Genomic DNA, 25,186 nt, shown 5'->3' with positions numbered 1-25,186 from the left:
CTGGATGCACCCACAGCTATATGGCAATCAGCATCTTTTGTGTATGGGCTGTGATATAAGACAAATATATGGACATTTACCACAAAATGCGGGTGTAACAGAAAACAATGAGTTTGTACTGATGTCAGGCATTTGACTTAAGGACGTTATGAACTTGAATGTAGGCCCCATAGCAAACGCTGTAGCCAGTTTATTTGTATGGAAACATGAAATTTTTTTATTTTTCTTTTTTTTTTTTTTTTTTGAATATTCCTACTGGTGACCAGTGGCGGATCTAGGATTTTTCTGAGGGTGGGGCCATCAAGGGGCCACAATATTTATAGAGGGGCCACGTACAGTCCAACATACTTGCATACTATTCCCAGTTTTGTATGGTAGATACAGTTTACCCCAACACCATGTTGAAAAACATCAATGCAATTGTACATCAATTTTTACTGTACATTGACAAAATACAACCACACACAGCATTTGAGAAATTTTAGCATTCAATTTATTTTGCAAAGCCACAAATATCAGGTTAAAATATGTTTGTGTGTGGAAAAAACACCAGAAGAATATCACAGGACCCTCTGCTCTTGACTGGGAAATGTCTGGTGGGAAGTCAATTAAATAAGTCTGAGTCAGTTGCTTATATCTCTCAACCTTTAACATTCATGGCATTCAGAATCTGCAAGTGACTGACTGCAAAATTCAATTAAATTTAAAGAGCCTTTACAAAATGAGAAGCACACCACCAGGTCCTACTGGAACAGAACACCGTTCTGATGTCTGCGCAGGATTCTGTGCATCACACTGGAAGATGTCTGAAAACATCAAATGAGAAATTATCTAACATAAGCCAAATACATACACAAGCATTTATTACTTTCAAAGATCAATGTTTACCATTTGATCCTGCAGGATTAGCATTGATTGGTGACTCTGGTGGCCCAGCAGGATGGAAGGTTGAGTCATTAACTTCACTCTGGTTGTCTGAATTGGAGAGAGTCTTGTCCCAGTTTGCAGCTAAAATACAAATATATGTCAAACTCCAGCTAAATCCAGCCAAAACTTTGTTTTCTATGAGACCACATTTTTATTTATTTGAAATTGAAGACTTGAAAGATTGGACTATAAAGATGAGATGTGGTAGATGTAGACAAAGAAACCAATACAATTTAAATCCATTATGTTAATGTTATAGTAAACCACATCATCATGAAGCGGAAGAATTCAGTAAACATATGTGCCATTAGTACAAGATAACATCATTTAACAAATTTGAGATAATGGTGATTTTTTTTATTTTTACCTAGAATAATGGCAGGAAAAGTTGGACTAACAAAGGAATATCCAAAACACAAAATCTCTTTGGAAAACTTAACCCTGACCTTACTTAATCAACCAATTAGAAAATTCAGTGTTTCAAACAAGGACTTTTCCCACACATTTTACAATACATCAAAATGTCACAATTTAGGGAAACCTTGAAGGAATTGTGGGAAAGGAAACTTAACTGCAACATTACTGATGATGAATGGAAAGATGCTTTGAGAAACGTAAAATCATTTACTAAAGGGAAGCAACTTTGCCACTAATGATTTGTCACGATTAACAACTTCTATCAATTTAAACAATAATCCTTTATTTTTGGTGCTTGGAATAACTGACCCAATTATTACTGATAAATATTAAAAGCTCAATGCAAATTTTCTGTGCAAGAAAATGACTCCACATTAACTGGATCAGCTCCAAGATAAAATGGGAAAAGGTTATCCTCAATTATAAGCAGAACACAATGGGCAGCATTAGGTCGTTTATAAGTGGTCAGTCCGTCCTGCTGGATAATGTGGTGCAATCATGATCTTTTTACAAAAGATTATGCGATGGCGGTGAAAAGGGAGCTTGGGGGCGGTCTCTGCGCTGCCACGGACTTCAGTTTATCTTGGACATAACTTGCTTTTTATTGCGATCAAAGCCACACTCATTAAGCTTTTTTAACAAGCCGCTCCAGAAGGTGTCTGTCCCCGTGCAGTCTCTGGTGATCTGAGCTTCAACTCTTACGGAGAGGCTCCCCGGCCATCATCTCAGCTGATTCTGTTTAGAAAAGCCAAACTTACGGCCCATGTTTACTTTCATTTTCAATATAGTTGCCGGCCGGAGCTCGGCAGTAACTGCCCACGTGATCATGATACCCCCTTCTGTTGCGCCAAGTTGTAATATGCATTCACAAGTCCGGCGTTGCGGTGATATTAGTATCAACCGTGGCAGCACGAATGCCACAAAATTCCCGCAACACCATGCCGCCACGGCGCGTTTATATTACACGTACGCTGATTTCCCAGCATGGTATGTCCTACAAGAGGCTGTCTCTCGTGTTTATCTGACATGACTGTTGCACAATAAAGATTATATTCTTTCTGACCTGATAAAGGGGGAATGGAGGTCCCTTGCCCTGTTCCAGCCTCTGGTCTACTGCCTCCTGCTGCTCTCTCTCTGATTTCTCCATGCTCGTTTTCACCAGCTGACACACTCACTCTCTTGGGAAAAAACTGCAGAATTCCCGCCTGTATCTGACCCTTTCTTTTCATGTTCTCTATCAGACAGTGCCAACTATTAACACACGAAATGCAGATTACAAAAGAAGTACATGGATTAGCAAGGGCTAACGTTTTTTCACAAGCCCTTTTTAACATTACCTTTAACTAATGTCGGCATTGCTTTCCATTGGACTTATTGTCAGACTTGACTTACATGGCAACTGTGAGTAAACAGTGATTCGTGACTTACCAACAAACTCCTCATAACGTGGACTCTCATCAGATCCGATGTCGGTTGAAAAGTTCTCCCTTCTTGGAATCTTTCAAATCTTCTTCTGTTGGATTTCACACACTATTTTGCTCCTTAGCGCCACACGGCCACTAGTGTTTGGACTCGGAATTGCATCCACCTATAATCTCATCACCGCACAAAGGACAGATAAGTGACAGGACAGGGGCACTACAGGGGCCAATCATATTTCAGCAGGGGCCAGTGCCCCTGTGGCCCCGCCCCTAGAACCGCCAATGCTGGTGACAAGTCGTGGCTGTAAAGATTGTATTGTCCGCCAGTCTAATTTTGTCAGAACTTTGTTCCACTTGTTTGTGTTTATTTCCACGTATAGAGACACCCTAGGATGTTGAGGACAACATCTAACTGTGAGGGGGAGTATGTGATGGGTTGAAATGTTCTAATTACTGTTTATTGTGTTTACCAGTATGTGTGATTTAATGAATAATAAGAAACGGTTCATTATTGTTTACATTTGCATTGTTTGTCAGTACTTTTTCCGTTATGCATCTTAAACTTCATTGCAATTTAGTCATTGTAGTAACGAAGTGTGGCCACCGGAGGGAGTCTAGCGCTAGTGAGCCTTAGAAGAGAGCACGACCCTCCTGGCTCATTCAATACACGTTTGAGCAGAGGGAATAACGTGTCCGTGTTTCTTTTATCAATTACTCCCCTTTTCAGGGGATTTACACTAGCTCCGAGGAAAGGCCTCAGTAGAGCCTCGGTCTGGCCTGAAAACTGTTCCGCTATTTTCAGTCTCTCAACTTAGACCGTTAGTTGGAGCGTTTGTGTATTCTTGTTTGGATATTTTTGTGCAATTGTTGGACAAAATGACTTGCTGTGGCATTAATTGCACTAATAGAGCGTCCAAGGAGTCTCCATTTTTCGGTAAGTAAAATTATATTCATGTATTTTAGGTCACTGCCGAGCTGAGCTTAGATTTTAACATGTACTGTTTAACCATGAAATTTAAATGTAATAGGGTAAAACCCAGTGCATTTAACATAACGCTGCACTTTAGAAAATGGGTTGAAATATAACATGTTGGTGGAGCTGGGTTCCCACTATCAGTATGGTCCCCTCCCCTCAGCGGCAGCTCAGTGTAATGGTGTGAATATTAATTTAAGATTTAAATTAATAGCAAAGTTTATTTATTAAACAGAAGATTCAGTAAGATTCTTTTCATTCGATAAACTGGAAATGCAACCCTTTTCTGTGTTTCGTTTCAATAATGAGGCAAGTTTTAAAATGAAGAAATTTATTTACCAACAATTTTAAACTGAAAGATTTTAAACGACAACCATGAAATGACAATTCCTAAATGGCAATTTTGATGACAATCCTTAACAGCTTTGATATTACTTGTTTAAAAGCAAACCCGTGTTGGATGGAGTTAAAATTGAGAATGGTGAGTTTTGAATGCGTGAATGCAGCTCCCAGAAGGTTTCTTTCAGAGGGAATGGAAGGTGTTCTGGATGAAATGATGTTTTGCGGATAACTGTTATTTTTAGAGAAAACGGCATCAAACGTCATCTGTCGTGTTCTACCTCACCCAAAACAGGACCCCCTCTGTGGATCCGGACGTCAGGAGGATGGGTTCATCCAAGGTGGCACTTCGGCTGGTAGAATAGACGCAAGTGTCCGATCGTCCGGTCCAGAGATGTCCTGGGTACACGGCTGTACGAAGCGTTTGGCAGATGCACGTTTCGTCTTTTAACTTAACTTCAGAAATCAATGACTCTGGGAGAGTCTTGCGTTAGCTGGTTTACGGTTCGTTTGTTCTTTAGCCGTTCTTGTCGGCACGACAGAACAGCGTGCATGAGGTCAGCAGGGCGGCCGTCCCTGGCTCCTCAGGAAGATGTCTCGTTCAGGACTGGACGTGAAATCTGTGATGGTTAGTTTTTACCAAACTCTCTCAGAACACTCCCCCTCTCTCCGGAAGAAAGCTTGGTCATGCGTCAAAACATGTGCTGCAGTTATTCGTCTTCGTCTTCCTCCGCTTATCCGGGTCCGGGTCGCGGGGGCAGCATCCCAATTAGGGAGCTCCAGGCCGTCCTCTCCCCGGCCTTGTCCACCAGCTCCTCCGGCAGGACCCCAAGGCGTTCCCGGACCAGATTGGAGATGTAACCTCTCCAACGTGTCCTGGGTCGACCCGGGGACCTTCTGCCGGCAGGACATGCCCGAAACACCTCCCCGGGGAGGCGTCCAGGAGGCATCCTGACCAGATCCCCAAGCCACCTCAACTGACTCCTTTCGATCCGGAGGAGCAGCGGTTCTACTCCGAGTCCCTCCCGAATGTCCGAGCTCCTCACCCTATCTCTAAGGCTGAGCCCGGCCACCCTACGGAGGAAACTCATTTCGGCCGCTTGTATCCGCGATCTCGTTCTTTCGGTCATTACCCAAAGCTCATGACCATAGGTGAGGATTGGGACGTAGATCGACCGGTAAATCGAGAGCCTGGCTTTCTGGCTCAGCTCCCTCTTCCCCACGACAGATCGGCTCAGCGTCCGCATCACTGCAGACGCCGAACCAATCCGCCTGTCGATCTCCCGATCCCTCCTACCCTCACTCGTGAACAAGACCCCGAGATACTTAAACTCCTCCACTTGAGGTAGGACCTCTCCCCCGACCCGGAGGTGGCAAGCCACCCTTTTCCGGTTGAGAACCATGGTCTCAGATTTGGAGGTGCTGATCCTCATCCCAGCCGCTTCACATTCGGCCGCGAACCTACCCAGCAAGAGCTGAAGGTCAGAGCTGGATGAAGCTAGGAGGACCACATCATCCGCAAAAAGCAGAGACGAGATTCTCCTGCCACCAAACTCGACACACTCCACACCACGGCTGTGTCTAGAAATTCTGTCCATAAAAGTGATGAACAGAACCGGTGACAAAGGGCAGCCCTGGCGGAGTCCAACCCTCACTGGGAACAGGTCCGACTTACTACCGGCTATGCGGACCAAACTCACGCTCCTCTGGTAAAGGGACTGAATGGCCCTTAACAGAAAGCCACCCACCCCATACTCCTGGAGCGTCCCCCACAGGGTGCCCCTGGGGACACGGTCATAAGCCTTCTCCAAATCCACAAAGCACATGTGGATTGGTTGGGCAAACTCTCATGCCCCCTCCATCACCCTTGCAAGGGTATAGAGCTGGTCCACAGTTCCACGGCCAGGACGAAAACCACATTGCTCCTCCTCTATCTGACATTCAACTATCGATCGGACCCTCCTCTCCAGTACCTTGGCGTAGACCTTTCCAGGGAGGCTGAGGAGTGTGATCCCCCTATAGTTGGAACACACCCTCAGGTCACCCTTCTTAAAGATGGGGACCACCACCCCGGTCTGCCACTCCCTAGGAACTGCCCCCGATGACCACGCAATGTTGTAGAGACGTGTCAACCATGACAGCCCTACAACATCCATAGCCTTGAGATACCCAGGATGAACCTCATCCGCCCCCGGGGCTCCGCCGCTGTGTAGTTGTTTGACTACCTCAGCAACTTCTGCCCCCGAGATCGGACAGTCCATCCCCAGGCCTCCCAGCTCTGGTTCCTCCTCGGAATGCGCATTGGTGGGATTGAGGAGCTCCTCAAAGTATTCCTTCCACCGTCCGACTATAGCCTCAGTTGGCGTCAGCAGCTCCCCATCCCCACTGTAAACAGTGTGAGCGAGTTGCTGCCTTCCTCTCCTGAGGCGCCGGACAGTTTGCCAGAACCTCTTTGGAGCCGATCGATAGTCTTTCTCCATGGCCTCACCAAACTCCTCCCACGCCCGAGATTTTGCCTCGGCAACTGCCACTGCTGCACTCCGCTTGGCTATCCGGTACCTGTCTGCTGCCTCCGGAGACCCACAGACCAGCCACGCCCTGTAGGCCTCCTTCTTCAGCCTGACGGCTCCCCGAACCTCTGGTGTCCACCAGCGGGTACGGGGGTTGCCACCACGACTGGCACCGGCCACCTTACGACCACAGCTAGCAACAGCCGCCTCGACAATCGCAGAGTGGAACAAGGCCCACTCGGACTCAATGTCCCCCACTGCTCTCGGGACGTGGTCAAAGCTCTGCCGGAGGTGGGAGTTGAAGACCGTCTTGACAGGTTCTTCTGCCAGGCGTTCCCAGCAGACCCTCACTATGCGTTTGGGTCTGCCAGGTCTACGCGGCATGTTCCCTTGCCATCTGATCCAACTCACCACCAGGTGGTGATCAGTTGACAGCTCCGCCCCTCTCTTCACTCGGGTGTCCAAAACATACGGCCGCAGGTCAGATGATACGACTACAAAATCTATCATCGACCTGTGACCTAGGCTGCCCTGGTACCAAGTGTACCGGTGGGCATCCTTATGTTCGAACATGGTGTTCGTTATGGCCAAACTGCGGCTTGCACAGAAGTCCAATAACAAAACACCGCTCGAGTTCAGATTAGGTGGGCCGTTCCTCCCAATCACACCCCTCCAGGTCAAGCTGTCATTGCCCACGTGAGCATTGAAGTCCCCCAGCATGACAATGGAGTCCCCTGATGGAGCACTATCTAGCACTCGTCCCAGGGACTCCAAAAAGGGTGGGTACTCTGAACTGATATTTGGCCCATAAGCACAAACAACAGTCAGGACCCGTTCCCCGACCCGAAGGCGCAAGGAAGCTACCCTCTTGTCCCCCGGGGTAAACCCCAACACACAGGCAGAGAGTCTCGGGGCTAACAAAAAGCCAACCCCAGCCCTCCGCCTCTCACCCGGAGCAACTCCAGCAAAGTAGAGTGTCCAACCCCTCTCCAGGTCTCGGGTTCCAGAGCCAATGCAATGTGTCGAGGTGAGTCCGACTATATCTAGCCGGTACCGCTCAACCTCTGCCACAAGCTCCGGCTCCTTCCCCGCCAGCGAGGTGACGTTCCATGTCCCAAAAACTAGTTTTCTTGTCCGGGGATTGGACCGCCAAGGCTCCCGCCTTGGTCTGCCACCCGATTCGCATTGCACCGGACCCTTCATGTTCCTCCTGCGGGTGGTGGGTCCACAGTTGGACGAGCCCATGTATCCGGTTCGGGCTGAGCCCGGCCGGGCCCCATGGGCGAAAGCCCGGCCACCAGGCGCTCGCTCACGGGCCCCAACCCCAGGCCTGGCTCCAGGGTGGGACCCCGGTAACCCTCCGGGCCGGGTACTCCGACTCTTCGTTTTAATCGCCATGAAAGATCCTGCAGTTATTGTTTATCTGAACTCTGTGTTAGCTGACAGGGTGAAGGTCTTCTTTGCTGAACACATCTTTAATCATTATAATAATTATCATTATAATAACCAAAGCATAATAATCCATTTCATGTGATTAAAATACCTTTATATCTGAACCAAGTGATCATGTATTAATGATTATTTAAACAGTGATAAAGTCATAAGTTTATTAATTATTATTTAATTATTATCATCGTGGCTTGAAGTGTCCTTCTTCTGACGGAACAGCAGATACTGGTGTTATGATCTTGGCAGACATTGTGGCTCCTTGGGCTTTAATCTGTGGATTCAAAGTACTGTTTGTCCCAGCTTGACCCAGCTGGGCAAATGTGACCTTTGGCACAAATCAGAGAACCTTCATGCCGTTACATCGGCGGATCTCTGACCGCAGCGGCGCTTGTCTGCTGCGCGGCTGCCGGCTTGTGGAGCTCTCGGGAGACCTCTGTGTTCCACCCGGTTTTACCCAGCGGTCAGCCCGGCGTATCTCTGACTCAGAAGCTCTGGTGTTGTGCACAGTTAACTCCGGTTGTAGCTAGGTAGCTGCCTCCGTTAGCTTAGCTCCCACCTCCGCGTTAGCTTGTAGCTACATCGCTTCAGTTCGACAGGTGTCGTCAGTTGATCCCAGCCTTACAGCCTCACCCTCAGCTCCACCTCTTTTCCCTTTTATGGAATTGTCTGGGCTTGACGGAACCTGTGACACGGTCAAAATGGCGGTGGTGGCCACCTCCCATTATGGCTCAAAAACTCATAATTGGAGCCTGCGGACACGAATTGTCCAGTATATATGTCAATGGTCTTAACCTCTCTTTTTATGATCTTATGTCTTTTTACAATGTGTTCTAGCGCCTTGGGTGCCCGAAAAGGGTTGTGGAAGGCGCTGTAAATAAATAAAGCTTTGATTGATTAAGTGACGCCACTTTAGCATTACAGTTTTTCTCAAATGCTAAAACACAAAAGCCAATCCTCTAAACCAAAGGACCAGTTGTCTAAACACATCTACTAAATCTAGCCATCATTTTCCAACATAAACACATTTCACATGAAGACACAATTCACAAAACACAATCCTCCGTTCTCATGAATCCAAACACATTTTTTCTTGCTAAAACACAAGTTGCAAAATAACTCTGCTCATATTCTCAAATGAAAGCTCATGTGATGCCAAATGCTTGCCACAGTCAGCACTAATTGAACACAGTGAACACACCTGTCGTCATTCATTACACACAACGACTCAAAATTGAAGACACTTGTTGCTAATGCTGTGACCACATCTCCTCACCTTCCTAGAGGAGCTAAAAGACATCCTCCTGGACCGCCAACAACACCATCCTGGGCCCGCACATCACATTTATGTGGTCATTTGGGACAATGTCCGCTTCCACAGAACAAACCAAATCAGAGAGTGGTTCACCACCAACAGTAACCACTTTTTAAATGTCTGTCTGCCACCCTACTCCCCTTTCCTGAACCCTATAGAGGAGTTCTTCTCATCGTGGAGATGGAAGGTTTCTGACAGACAACCATACACCAGAGAGAACCTCCTAAGGGCAATGGAGCTGGCCTGTGGTGACATCCCAGTGGAGGCCTTACAAGGATGGATTCGCCATTCCAGCGCGTTTTTCCCGCGGTGCCTGGCAAGAGACAATACAGCCCGCGATGTGGATGAGGTGATGTGGCCCGATGCAGCTCAGCGGCATGATGCCGCACAGAGTGTGTGTGTGTGTGTGTGTGTGTGTGTGTGTGTGTGTGTGTGTGTGTGTGTGTGTGTGTGTGTGTGTGTGTGTGTGTGTGTGTGTGTGTGTGTGTTGTGAATAAAGTAAATAAAAAAAATTCACACCCTGCTCATGTTTTCAAGAATACTGTTGTGTGCAACAGATTCTGTATTTGCATTGAGTTGTGTTACAGTAGTGTACATGCAGAATGTTCTATAGATTTATACTCTTCATATGAAACTCACAAATCTAAACGCCTACTCCTCTGCAGAGATCTAAGAAGATCCGTAACTGTAAAGTTTCTAAAAATGGACAAATTGGCAGTTATGAAACAAAGAACCTTCTCACAAATTGAGCGTTGTGTTTTCAGTTGTTTTGCTGTAGTGTGTAACGATGTGTGTAGTGTTTACATTTTTGAAAGCTTCGAGCTGCTCTTTTGGTGTGAAAGTTTGAGTTTTGAAGTGAGAAGGTGTGGTTGTGTTTATGTAGTTTTAGAAAAGGGTGTTGTGTTTAGACGTTGGGGAACATGGAGGAAACGTTTGTGAAATGAGTTTTAGCATTTGAGAAAAACTGTAATATACAACAAAGGTTGGTGGGGAAAATAAAGTTATATTTTTCAGAAAAACAATGATCTTACAGTTTTTCCCAATTGTTTGCACACATTTTCTGGTACTTGAGACACAATGACCACAACATGTAACCAAGTAACCAACCCAACCAATTTTGCGAAACGACAAGCACAATTCCTGCTTTGCACTCAAATTTCAAATCTAAAACACACTTTTCTCAAAACACTACACACAATTCTCTGCTGTTGGCACAATTTTCATACAGGAACTATCTTGTTCTCACAAGGAACACACAGCTACTCAAATGTGCACACTGACTCATCACGAGGGCAAACACCCATCACACAGTTTTACAATCAGCAAACAGAACTTTAGCATAAAAGGGCAACAGGTGAGCTCTTCTGTGTTGGAGCAATGGATGCCAACTTTGGAAACAGAGGCAGAGCCAGAGGAGTGAGAGTAAGAGGAGGTGCAACAGGGTGCAATTTGAAGGAAACTCAGAAAGAGTCAAAGAATTGCGATATAACTATGTGCAAGTGAGTCCCGCAATTGATGCTTACACTCAACACTGTGTACAGTAAATTATACATGTTTCAATATTGTAATCATCATGAATGTGCTTCACAATAGTGACCACTCCATGTTTATTTCTGATACTGTCATGTGTGTTTCAGAGAGTCCTTGAGCTTGAGACAGCAGCAGTGGAGCACCAGTTCATCTTCATTGATGAGGTTGGATTCATCCTCACAAAAAGACGAAAGAGGGGAAGGAATATCATTGGCCAGCGTGCCATTGTTGAAGTCCCTGGCCAGCGCGGAGGGAACATCACAATGTGTGCAGCGCTTGGCTACCATGGCATCATCCATCACCATGCTACCCTTGGCCCCTACAACTCCGCCCATCTCATCACATTCCTGGACACCCTACATAACACACTCATTCCACCAGAGCAGGTAGGTGGTCCAGAACAGCCCAGGTATGTTGTCATTCGGGACAATGTAAGTTTCCACCGGGCTGCTGTGGTTCATAACCGGTTCACTGGCCACCCACGCTTTTTAGTTGTTTATCTCCCTCCATATTCTCCATTCCTCAATCCCATTGAGGAATTGTTTTCTGCATGGAGATGGAAGGTGTATGACCGACAGCCACAAACCCGTATACCTCTTCTCCAAGCTATGGAGGACGCATGTGGAGATATAGCAGCTGATTCTTTTCATGGCTGGAATCGCCATGCTAGGAGATATTTCCCCCGCTGCTTGGCCAGGGACGACATGTGGATGAGGCGCTGTGGCCCGACCGCAACAGAAGAGAGGAAGCAGCATAGTTTTATTGTTTTACTGTAACTGTATACAGTAAATTTCTGTTGGATGGAGTTTATGTGTGCAACTTTGTGTTGGTTGGGAATGGGAAAAACATTGTGTTCAATGTTTTGTGGGAAAAATAAAATAATTTCTACCATGTATTTGTGTGTTCAGAGTGTAAAAACAATATTCTGAAATAACAACACATGCATGCATATACTGTCTGTGGTATAGTAGGTGTAACACTGAACCGTAGAGGCTTTAGTCATCATGATGAATGGAGAAGAAGTGTTTTCCATTCATCATGGTGTTTAACATTGAGCACATGAGTGTTCTGCTGGTTCTTATAAATGTCTGTTCATATGATGGTTTGTGTGTCATTTGACAACAAAATCACATTTTGAGGAGAAAGTACATTGTTTTGAATGTGAAGTTTAATTTTGCAGGTTAAGTGAGGGGTTTTGCCCATTGTGTGTGTATTTTCTGGATTTGTGTGTAGAGTTCTGAAAATATGGGACAAGCTTTCAGAAAATGTGTGTAAACAATTGGGAAAAACTGTAACACAGAGATTGAGCGGTAATCCAGAACTGCTTTTGTTTAATACACCGGTCTGGAGGAATCAAAGGTCTTTGTTCAACAGGTTTGAATCAGCAGGTGATTGTTGAGCAGGAGAATCAAGCACTGGATCAGGTGCGTTGGAGCACAGAAACAACATAAACACGCTGGAAAGGAGATTGTGAGGTCTGGGGGTGGAGAGTGCGGGTCTAAACCCTCACCTACATGAGGTTCTTCTTCCCAGTGGCTGGGAGGGCATAAGGAGGAGCTCCTCATCAAAATGAGTCAGCTGCTGTGGTTCGGGGACACCACCTGATCTGTGGAGGTCCACTGGGAGGAGGCCAGGACACACAAGGACAACAGACGAACCAGCAAAAGACACAGGACCGACAGGGCTTTACTACACTTAGCAGGTGATCAGGTTAACGAGAGGCAGGTGCAACCATTAAACACAAGGGGAGACGAGAGGCAACCAGGGCTGGGAAGCAGAGCTGACACTGTGATTCATTTGCTCCACTGCGCCATCAACAGGACTTTTCAAAAATACCAAATAGTATACTAAAATATTATGAAAATGTAAATTAAATCAATGATCGTGATCGCACTGGAATTTAGAACAGGAAAAAGTTTTAAATGAATCTCTATGTGTGTGTGTGTGTGTCTGACTAATGGAAATTTTACAGATTATTTATTCTGGAAAAGGGGGCAGAAGTGATGTTTTTCTTCATTCTGCTCCTTTTCGTTCAAATTTGATTTTTTGTTATGTTTTTCTTATTGTTCACAAGTTTTATTTGTTTTTATTTTGAATGAAAAAAAGAAAAAAAAAAGATTGTGACAGGAAACATGACATAACCACCAGATTTTAGCCTGAAGAAACTTTTGACCCTCCCACTGTCCTGATGGGTGTGACCCCGCGAGGAAAGTTGACCATTGAGCAATCTGCAAGCTTCAAATGATTGTCGTTCAGGGCACACACACACACACACACACACTCACCACACACACACACACTCACCACACACACACACTCACCACACACACACACACATGCACACACACACACACACACACACACACTCACACACACACACACATGCACACACACACACACACACACACACACATGCACACACACACACACACTCACCACACACACACACACACACACACATGCACACACACACACACATGCACACACACACACACACACTCACCACACACACACACACACACACATGCACACTCACACACACACACATGCACACACACACACACACACACACACACATACACACACACACACACACACACACACACACACACACACACACACACATTAACACACATGCACACACACACACACTCACCACACACACACACATGCACACACACACACACACACACACACACACACATGCACACACACACACACACACACACACACACACACACACACACACATTAACACACACACACATGCACACACACACACTCACCACACACACACACATGCACACACACATACACACTCACCACATGCGCACACACACACACACACACACACACACACACACACACACACACACACACACATGCACACACACACACACACACACACACATTAACACACACACACTCACCACACACACACACATGCACACACACACACACACACTCACCACATGCGCACACACACACACACACACACACACACACACACACACACACACATTAACACACACACACACACACACACACACACACACACACACACATTAACACACACACACACACACACACACACACACACACACACACACACACACATTAACACACACACACACACACACACACACTAGGATGAGACCACGGAGATGAGAAATGGTTGCAGACACATAAAAGTGACGAAATAATCTGTGACTGAAGAGAGGAAACACCTGCAGACGTGAATCAGACAACAAAACAACAAACAACAAGCTTCTGTTTGATGTCCCTCTTACAATGACACCTGCTGCAGGTTCAAAGGTCATGATTTCAGGAGAGGAGGAGGAACAGCCTTAATCAGAGTTGGACAAGAAGCTGGTTTGAGTTTTAAACTCATCTTATTATCGAGCAAATCAAACTGAACGTAACCTCTGAAACAGCGCCAGACTTTCTGATCGCCTTCATGTTTATGTTTGCTTTGTTTCCAGAAGCAACAGCAGACTGTAGGCCTGAGCTGGAGTCGGTCACATGACGAGTCGTGACTGGGCTAATGAGTGGAGGAGTCCCAAGTGTCGCCACGACTCACCGACGCTCCTCAGCCCAACTTCACTCGTCTCCCAGAGAGACGCTTGTCCATGACCACCAATATGTTTGACATCATCCCTTCATTCGTCTTTCCATCCATTCTTCTATCCATCCATCCATCTGTCCATCTATTCTTCTATCCATCCATCCATCTATTCTTCTATCCGTCCATCCATCTATTCTTCTATCCATCCATCCATCCATCCATCCATCCATCTGTCCATCTATTCCTCTATCCGTCTATCCATCTATTCTTCTATCCATCCATCCATCCATCTGTCCATCTATCCATCCATCCATCCATCCATCCATCTATTCTTCTATCCATCCATCCATCCATCCATCCATCTGTCCATCTATTCTTCTATCCATCCATCCATCCATCTATTCTTCTATCCATCCATCCATCCATCCATCTGTCCATCTATTCCTCTATCCATCCATCCATCCATCCATCTATTCTTCTATCCATCCATCCATCCATCCATCCATCTATTCTTCTATCCATCCATCCATCCATCTATTCTTCTAGCCATCCATCCATCCATCTGTCCATCTATTCTTTTATCCATCCACCAATCCATCCATCCATCCATCTGTCCATCTATTCTTCTATCCATCCATCCATCATCCATCCATCCATCTGTCCATCTATTCTTCTATCCATCCACCAATCCATCCATCCATCCATCTTTCCATCTATTCTTCTATCCATCCACCAATCCATCCATCCATCCATCTGTCCATCTATTCTTCTATCCATCCATCCATCTGTCCATCTATTCTTCTATCCATCCATCCATCTGTCCATCTATTCTTCTATCCATCCATCCATCCATCCATCTGTCCATCTATTCTTCTATCCATCCACCAATCCATCCATCCATCTGTCCATCTATTCTTCTATCCATCCACCAATCCATCCATCCATCTTTCCATCTATTCTTCTATCCATCCATCCACCAATCCATCCATCCATCCATCTGTCCATCTATTCTTCTATCCATCCATCTGTCCATCTATTCTTCTATCCATCCATCCATCCATCTGTCCATCTATTCTTCTATCCATCCACCAATCCATCCACCCACCAATCCATCCATCCATCCATCTGTCCATCTATTCTTCTATCCATCCATCCATCTGTCCATCTATTCTTCTATCCATCCATCCATCCATCCATCTGTCCATCTATTCTTCTATCCATCCACCAATCCATCCATCCATCTGTCCATCTATTCTTCTATCCATCCACCAATCCATCCATCCATCTTTCCATCTATTCTTCTATCCATCCATCCACCAATCCATCCATCCATCCATCTGTCCATCTATTCTTCTATCCATCCATCTGTCCATCTATTCTTCTATCCATCCATCCATCCATCCATCTGTCCATCTATTCTTCTATCCATCCACCAATCCATCCACCCACCAATCCATCCATCCATCCATCTTTCCATCTATTCTTCTATCCATCCACCAATCCATCCATCCATCTTTCCATCTATTCTTCTATCCATCCATCCATCTGTCCATTTATTCTTCTATCCATCCACCAATCCATCCATCCATCCATCTGTCCATCTATTCTTCTATCCATCCACCAATCCATCCATCCATCCATCCATCCATCCATCTTTCCATCTATTCTTCTATCCATCCACCAATCCATCCATCCATCCATCCATCTTTCCATCTATTCTTCTATCCATCCATCCATCTGTCCATTTATTCTTCTATCCATCCACTAATCCATCCATCCATCCATCCATCCATCCATCCGCTCCAGGGCAGAAGGTTATTTCTTTTTTGAACAACAGTTTTCCTGTGAGCTGGTCGGGGTCCCACAGTAGATCCAGAAGGATGAGGAGGTTCTTCTCCATCTTCAGGTCCGGTTCTGTGAAACCAGAACATAATTCGTCTGACAGCAGAACGCCACCAGCAGCCCTGCAGGGTAAACTCGACTGAACAGTTCATGAGCACAGCAGTGGAAGGTTCTCCTCCTCTTACCCCCCACCCCCACCCTGGAAGGTTTACGGCCAAGTGCACTCAGCTCCGGTCTCAGAGGAAAAATCGGAAGAATTTCACAAACCTTCCTATTCCAAACTGACTTTTAGAGAAAGAGATGAATTTCCTCCTCAGATAAGCTGCTGCTTGCAGCTGACGGGGGAAACTCCCAGCAGTCCCTGAAGTGCACACAGAGACGTTTCTCAGCAGGACTCCGGTGGACGTTCTGGTTGGAAACGAGTGTTCATCAGGTAGACCTTTGATTTTATTCTTGCAGCAGTCTGAAAGTTCAGCAGAGGTGAGTTTGTAAAATAAAACCTTTACTGGATGACAGAGGGTCTCTGAACTTCCTTTGATCCTTCACAATAAGAGTCTCTGAGCACCTGAAGCACATAGATGTGTTTATTATCATGTGAGCACTGATTTTAACATTTAGACCAAAATGAGATGAAAGAAAACAGATTTTATAGAATCATAAATCAGCCTTTTGAATAATATTTATGTTTCATAGCTGCAGGTTGTTGGATTCAAAAACATCTCAGCTGAAACGAGACGTGACTCTTTGTCCTGACGGAGCAAATAAACCAGACCCCCCACCACCACCACCACCACCTACACACACACACGCACGCACACACACACACACGCACACACACACGCACACACACACCCACACACCCACACCCACACCCACACACACACACACGCACACACGCACGGACACACGCACACGCACACACACGCACACACCCACAAACCCTCACCCACACCCACACCCACACACACACACGCACACACACACCCACACACCCACACCCACACCCACACACACACACACACACACACACACACACATACACACACACACACACACACACACACTGTAGACACAAACATGTTAGTTTTAACTTGGAGGAGGAAAAACAAATGCTTCCATTTAAATATAAACTTAAATTGTTGGTTTATGACTGAAGGTTTGAGATGAAGTCCTCCTGGAGGTGTTTAGGGACGTTTCCTGATTCGAGGAATGTTTTTAGGACTTTATGGAACAAAACAAACACTGTCAGCTGTGGACACCTCTGTATTCCTGCAGGCCTTTGATCAGGTAATTGCTCCTCAGCCCCCAGAGTTAGCATCCCTCATGTGTTGCCATGGCGACCACCTCTCCAGCATCCATCTGCCCGCTGCCTTTTAAGGTGGACTCCGGCGCTACGAGGCCGGGAGCGCTGAAGGGACAAGGCAGATGCTGTGTGTGTGTGTGTGTGTGTGTGTGTGGGGGGGGGTATTATTGTCTCAAATCTGTGGAACAAAGATACGGTTTGTTCTGTTAAATCCAAACAGAGTCATTGTGGGTTACAGATGCAGCTGATGAATGTGATGAGCGGATTGTGATCCATCGGAGGAGAGAGCCGTCGGATGAAACCTCTGAGGAGGTTTGCATTGGATTAGGGAATCATCCGAATTCCTTCTGCGACAGATTTCTCTTCACTCCATCCTAGCTTTAATATTTTTATGTAGATGTCATTTTAAAAGATAATAATGTCCATGTTTGCTGTCCTTGATTCTACGTATCAGTAGTGGTTAAATCAAGGATAATAAAACTAACGGTGAAAAATAAGAATCCCCTGCAAAATCTGGTAATCCAGCTCAGACTGAGAGACCATCTAAAGGCTCAGAACCCTTCTTAGGTGTTCTTCAGCTCATGAGAGTGTAACACTTTGAGTTTAGAACAGTTTACTTTTTCACAATATTCTAAAAGTCTGAGATGCTGAATGTGGGGTTTCCATCAGCTGTGAGTCACGTCCATCACAGTTACAGCAAATAAAAGCTGAAACATCTGGCTTCGCATGGAATGAGTCTGTTTAGTAGGTCAGATTAGAACATAAATGAACTTTTAAGCCAGATTCTCGTTCTTCTAGTTCATTCTTTCATCCATTTTACAGGAAACCAGAAACAGGTAAAGCATTAAAGCAGACAGTAATCCTAATTTTAATCCCATTAATGAGGGTTGGGATCTCAGCAGATTAAGAGGAACAAAGATCATGTTTTAGAAATGTTGAGGGTCTGACCTCATGAGGAAATTACTATGCAGTGATTTTCTCCAAAATGACTGTGCTTAAATTGCTTTGAAAAGCAAATAATCACATCAGCGCCAAGAAACTTCATTTCCCATGATGCTTTGCACACGGAAGCATTGTGATGACGTCACCGCCTAATACCAGAAACACATTCTGTGCATGTGTGGGAGTCAGCGGAGCTTTCCCGCGAACTCAGACTATAAATCATCAGGAAAGACAAAGGAACCCCGTTCTTTTGCCCAGGATACCTGGCGGTAAGGACACGCTTGTCGAACGCTCCGACTCCCTTGAGCACGCGGAAGCTCTAAGTGCCCAAGTTGAGCCACGCAACCGCTGGAACGCCACTCCAACTCCATCGGGACCTGACTGGGAACGAGCGGAGCTCCATCCAGCTCTCAGAGACGCTGTAAGTTGTCAAACTCAGCACAAAAGAAACTTCGTTCTCTTTGTGTCCAGCCCGTGGAGAAACACTCACGGAGAACGCCAAACAACGGAGAAAGCATCAAACCGACGGATGACGCTGAAAACTGCGGAGAAACACGGAGAACCGTCAAATCAAACAGCGGGGGACGCCTTGCTGTTCTGGTGATCAGAAAACTCATTTCTCTCTCTCCTTTTCCTCTCCCGTTTCCTCTATAGTCCAGAATAAGCAATAAAACCGCGCTATTGCTTAAAAAGTAGCTTCGTGTTTTCCTCTTTCGTTCCCAAACACGTCCGTCAGGTCATTTTGAAAGAATAAACTGCTTATTTATCATTGTTTGAATATCTTTAAATGTTTCGGCCATGGCCAGGCTGATAAACTAAAAGATATTAACTTGTGATTAATCTTTTGTGTTGTTTCATGATCCTTTGAAATGTTTTGAGTGATTTAAGGTTAAGTTACTACTGATTCTAAGTGCTTTGGAAGTTAAAGTGCAAGTTGCCACCCACACTTTAGCCAGACAAAGGGGTCAGCCATCTTGTATTCAAGACTCCATTTTGAATCCATACACACACACACACACACTACTCCTTTGTGAGAACAAAGGACCCCATTCATACATCCTCCATCACACGCAAACACATCCATCTTCAATTATATCACATGGTTATTATTCATTTATGCCACTGTTTATTCATTTGACAAATTGTTAATTAAACGTTATAAAATTCAGATTTTCGTCTCCAGTAGCTTTTTTGTGTCGAAGAGAAGTCTCTGCTCCGAGGATTCTACGAACTTCAAGAAAGACTGATAAGAGTTTTGGATTCAATTTTTCCCCGGTTAAAGGGGAATGGTGCCCCGTATATCTAAGAATATCTTAATTAATTAATAAATCAGTAAATATTCCCATATTTACAGAATTTATTGAAGAATCCAAAAGTAAGTTAAAGCTTACAAATTGTTCGCTCCTAATAACCCCAACAGAAATATTCCATGACTTAAACAACAAATTCTATTCTAGGTTTTTAACATCACCGGAACTTCATAAAGTCCACCTTTAAACCTGAGTCTCTGTTATTTAGAAATGTTGAAAATGGATATATTTATTTATTTAATTAATTAATTAATTAAATAAATATATCCATTTTATTACTTACAGTTTTTTTCGATTGCTTAAATTTAAAAAGCAAAAATGAGGCACAATTTTCACAACCTCTACTTCAATTCCCAATCGCCTGACTCCATTTATCACTACTTAAGATTTCCTTATCATATTAGAACTCTGATTTTCCTCCTTTACACTCTGATGTCAATTTCACATCATCTTGCTGTCAAAACACAACACACAATTTTCACGTTTACACACACTTGTCAAACAAACTCTCAAAGCTTCAATCAACAACACACAAATATTCAAATCTCTAAACTTTCATGTCCGGTGAGAAATTTGCAATCAGGGACTGCAGCATAAAAGTAAGTTTCCACAAGGCTACCCAGGTGTATGAGTGGTTTCAGGACCCTCCCCCTTCCTCAATCCCACTGAGGAGTTTTCCTCAGCCTGGAGGTGGAAGGTGTACGAAAGGAATCCACAGAGCCAGGTCCCACTGCTTCAAGCCATGGAGGAGGGAGGCTTGTAGAGTTGTGGCCTTTGAGGCCTGTCAGGGCTTCATGAGGCACTCGGGGCGGTACTTCCAGCTAGGGCTGCTCGATTATGGCAAAAATAATAATCACGATTATGGTGACTGAAATTGAGATCACGATTATTTAGGACGATTTTTCAATTTATGTTGATTTTATTCGTTTTTATTCAGTCATAAAACTACTCAGGGCACAATCAGGACAAAAATAAGAAACAAGATGATCACTAAAATAACTCCTGATTCCTAGTATAAAAAGACCAATATACTTATAGCTCATAGTCTATGACCCAAGGGCTATAGACCTTGGTTTAACTCATGTAAGTATAACCAGTACAGACCCAAATAGCAATATCTTGCAAATACTGACAGCAAGAATTATACAGTGGCATTTATAACAAATAAACGCAAATAAATTGATGTTCATAAAATGTTGCATAACATTTATTTAGTCGTGTCAAGGTGCTGTAGGAGCGTGCACTAGCACCGTGTCCTCAGAGAGATTAGTCATTAGTTATCAGCGTGAGGAACTTATTTCTACCTTATTTATAAACTATTTATTTACAGGTCCATCAGTTAATGTAATAATTGTCCCAACCACAGCTGCACCCCCCACCCCCCAACCCGGTCTCAGCAATCAAGGGCAAACTGCACGTGTGTTTAGCACGCCGCACGTGCACATGTAGCCGTTTTTAGTGGCTCAGGAGTCCGCAGGTGCGGTGTGTGTCACTCACTCTGGTTAATCCAACAGGGAGCCGGCTCTGAGAGCCGTTTCTTTAGCGACCGACACATCACTACATCATTCCCTTTCCTAATGTCCTGAAGAACGGTCCGGAGCGCAGGCGGAGTGTTTAGCTAACCTGCAGGAAATGTCGACGACAGTTATCCAGAAAGTAGCTAAGGGTTCCCAGAGATGTTTCTGAGGTGTTTGCTAGGTACTTTTAAGTTAAAAAGTCAAGAAGGGGGTCTGAAAAGCTGCTAGAAATAGCGTCAAAGTCACTAAGTTGGCAACACTGTGGGAGGAGCGCTTCATTTGCAACTCAGGGCAGCGCAAGCGGGAGGAGCAAATAATCGGCTTGTTTTGTTTTTTATAATTGTTCAAAACTCAGATCGTAATCGTGATTAAAATTCGATTAATTGAGCAGCCCTACTTCCAGTGCTGTTTGGACCAGGAGGACATCGCCTGTGATGTTGATGAGGCCCTCTGGCCAGACAGAGACCAGAGGCATGATGCCCCATGATTATGCTTGAATGGGAGAGGGGGTGGAGGTGGTTACTGTAACTATAAAAATAAAATGTTTTGTCTCAAAATTTGTGTGATGTCTAATGTTTGTCTCAGAGAAAAGTGGGCACTGTCATACATTCAGTGTGTAATTCATTGGGTTCCATTTAGACGATTGTGTTTTCAGTTTTGCTCTTCAGTGTTCTTCCCATGCTTGGTAGTGTTCACCCAAAGGCTACTTGTGTTTAAGCGATGAGTGGTATGTGTGTGTCATGTGAAAATGTGGCTGTGTTTACCAAATGAAAACACGTGTTCCATTTTGGGAACATGTTACGATATGTGGTGGCAGGGTTTTGTTGCAAAGGGAAGCCACGGTTTAGGAATTTGTGTGTGCAGTTTTGAAAAACGCGTTTTAGCAATCGAAAAAAACTGTAATGTATTCATTTATTTATTTATTGTTTTTATTACTCTTTAATTGAAAATCAGTGCATTTAAAATGTGTTATTTGATATTTCCCCTGTTGTTCGTAGAGATTCCTAAAGGTTTTTAGACCCAAAGATGTTTCCATGGTTTCCATGGTTACTGATCTACAACTTTTCATACTTTAAAAGTTTTTTTTTCCAACAAGTGAATCTAGTAACTCTGAAGAGTTCTCTATGCCCCCCCCCCCCCCTCCCCCTCCGACCTGCTGCTCCAGATCTTCACTGATGGAGCTCATTCCTCATCATGTTGGCTTCATGTTCGTCCTCCTGCCCCTGATGGGGGACAACAAGCAACAAGTTCTCAGTGGGACTCGGGTCTGGACCTGAACCTGGACCCTACATGGTCCTGACCCACTTGGTTCGGAAATCATCGCTCTGGCTCGGTGCTCCATCGTGCTGGAGAAGATCAGACTGTTGTCGGATGCTTGAAGGAGTTTATTCATGGCTGATGAGGCTAAACAGGGAGTGAGTCCTGCACCACCTACAGAGGAACGACAGTCCCACCGAGGGAGGAAACCTGCTCACCAGAGCTCAAATCTTCAGGCACAAAGAAGCAAACGTTTTTCAGAGCTAAAGAATAAATGAAAATGGTTTTTAAAATCTGAAGGTTTCTGTATTTTTGCACAAAATCCAGACACACATAATTAGCTGTTGCTGTTTATATCTTGTCTTAATATTGTTGTTAGTACCGCATGAGACGATTCTCGTTGTTAATTCAGTTTGTTTAATAGGAGAACCCAGCAGGGACAGGAGTGGTAACTGAAGCATCAGCTACATCCTGCTGCTGGACGCAACGTCCGCCAAAGTTTGAGTCGATGAGCCGACGTCTAATTTGGATTAAATCTAATAGTTTGGACTAAACGGATTATTTTATTTGCTGCTGTGGCCCCCAGACTCTGGAACTCTCTCCCCCTGAGCCTGAGATCAGTGGACTCAGTGGTCTCCTTTAAAAAGCAGCTGAAGACTCACTTGTTCAAGCTGGCTTTTGTATGACCTTCTTCACCTCTCTCTCTTTATTCTGCTCTCCCCACCTATTCCACCTTCCTCAGGATCCACTGGTTTCCCTCTTTCCTGTTCTCTCTCTCTCTCTCTCTTTCTTAACATTTTTTCTTTTAAATCGCAATTGCTTATTCTTGCTCATTTTAAATATATTTTTAAACATTTTCGAAATGCTTTTTTATATTTTTAAATTTTTTATATTTTTTGTTTTTGTTTTTGTGAAGCGCCTGGTGATTTTTATCTTGAGAGGCGCTATAGAAATGATATTTTCTTCTTTCTTCTTCTTCTTTAATTCACACATCAGATGGAGGGAATCAGAAACGTTTTATTTTGTTTTGTTTTTAGCTGATCAGGAAGAAGGATGAAGGTGTCATCCTCATCCTCTCTTCTTCAGCAGGGCTAAGATGTGGGCTCTGCAGCCAACCCGGTTCTGGGTGGGTTCGTTTGGAGGCGCCGCAGGAACAGAAGCAACATGTTTAATGGCATCATTTGCATTCCTTCCCAGCTGTGAACGTGACCGTTTTAACATCCTGCTGCTTAATCACCACTTACCAGACGTTAGACGGTGTGTCAGTGCTGCAGCTGCTCACGTGAGCCGTTTTAACTCAACCTGCTTTAAATTTGACTCGAACTTTAAGAAAAATGGGAGAATTTTTACAAAATTGTGCTTTTTTGATCCAAATTCCCCAGATTTTACACCTGAAAGAAATTCTTTAATTTAAATGATCATTTTTTCTGCTTCTGCAGAGTTATAAAAACTGTTATCCACTAAAAACAAGAAAAACCTGAGAGAAAAGATGAAAAAGCTACTTATTTTATTAGTTTACAGAACAGAAACATGGAGCTTCAGTCAGACCATCATAGCTTTCTAGAGACGTCTGATGATCGGAGAGACAGAAGTCAGTCAGCTGCGTCTCTCTGGACCCGGATGTCAGATCCGGGCACTGCTGAGTCCGGGACACGCGGGACATTATGAGACTAGAACATGCGACCTTCACGGTTTGCAGAAATAACACTTGATGATTTTCTTGAAGGCGCTCTGGAAGTCCTTGTTGAAGTAGGCGTAGATGATGGGGTTGAGCAGAGAGTTGGAGTAGCCCAGCCAGTTGATCACGTCCTCCAGCCAGCCCGGCATGTAGCACGACTCCTGGCAGAACGGCATGACGAGCGCCACGATGAAGAAGGGCAGCCAGCAGAGGATGAAGGTGCCCATGATGATGCCCAGAGTCTTCACCGTCTTGCGCTCACGCGCCAGCGCGATCTTCCGCTTGGCCTCGGTGGCCTTCTCGTGCCTGCTCTCGAACAAAGGCACGGAGCTCGGGGTGTTGGGCAGCGGCAGGGTGCATTTGGAGCTGCTGTGGACCTCGATGATCTCCAGAGACTCGCCGTCCTCCGCGTGCTTCACTGCGCCGTTGGCGCTCGGCAGCGGCCTCGGCTCCACGCTGCGCTTCCAGCTCTTCCCCTGCGAGTCTCCGGGAGGCTTTTTGTGGAACAGCGCGGGAGACAGCGCGAGGCACGAGTCAGAAACTTTCTTTTTCTCAGTTTTACGCACAGTCCTCCGTATCCGGAACCGCGCGGCTTTGAAAATCCTTCCGTACAGAACCAGCATCAAGGTCAGGGGGATGTAGAAAGCCCCAAAGGTGGAGTATATCGTGTACCAGGGGTCTTGTCTTATCTTACACTCCTTTGGGTTGGCGCTGTCCGCGGCCACGCTGCTGGGCTGGGAGCGCATCACCAACATCGGCGGCACTGAGATAGAGAAACCGACCAGCCAGGTGACGCTGATCAGAACCGCAGCTCGCCTTGGTGTCCTCTTCTTCATGTATTCAATGGGTTCTGTGATGGCCCAGTACCGGTCCAGAGCGATAGCGCACAGGTGCA

General features: G+C 45.1%; 2 protein-coding genes across 2 annotated transcripts in view; one reads left to right on the top strand and one right to left on the bottom strand.

The window, feature by feature from the left end:
- Nucleotides 1-3,044: 3,044 nt before the first annotated feature.
- LOC139070492 (uncharacterized) lies at nt 3,045-11,771 on the top strand. The gene is made up of 3 exons (XM_070552815.1): nt 3,045-3,699; nt 9,507-9,697; nt 10,986-11,771. The coding sequence occupies exons 1-3, from the start codon at nt 3,642-3,644 to the stop codon at nt 11,652-11,654; spliced, it is 918 nt and encodes a 305-aa protein (XP_070408916.1). The 5' UTR covers nt 3,045-3,641; the 3' UTR covers nt 11,655-11,771.
- A 12,334-nt stretch (nt 11,772-24,105) lies between these two features.
- Nucleotides 24,106-25,186, bottom strand: part of htr1ab (5-hydroxytryptamine (serotonin) receptor 1A b) — a 1,726-nt gene continuing 645 nt past the window's right edge. Inside the window, exon 1 of the mRNA XM_015943361.3 lies at nt 24,106-25,186. This exon is cut by the window's right edge and continues 645 nt beyond it. Coding sequence (XP_015798847.3) covers nt 24,300-25,186 — 887 coding nt within the window. The 3' untranslated portion in view covers nt 24,106-24,299.

The sequence above is a fragment of the Nothobranchius furzeri genome, chromosome 6 (genome assembly GCF_043380555.1).
Source record: "Nothobranchius furzeri strain GRZ-AD chromosome 6, NfurGRZ-RIMD1, whole genome shotgun sequence".
Classification (NCBI taxonomy): Eukaryota; Metazoa; Chordata; class Actinopteri; order Cyprinodontiformes; family Nothobranchiidae; genus Nothobranchius; species Nothobranchius furzeri.
Note: the sequence above shows the minus strand (reverse complement) of the source record. Positions and strands in the feature narration are given on the sequence as shown.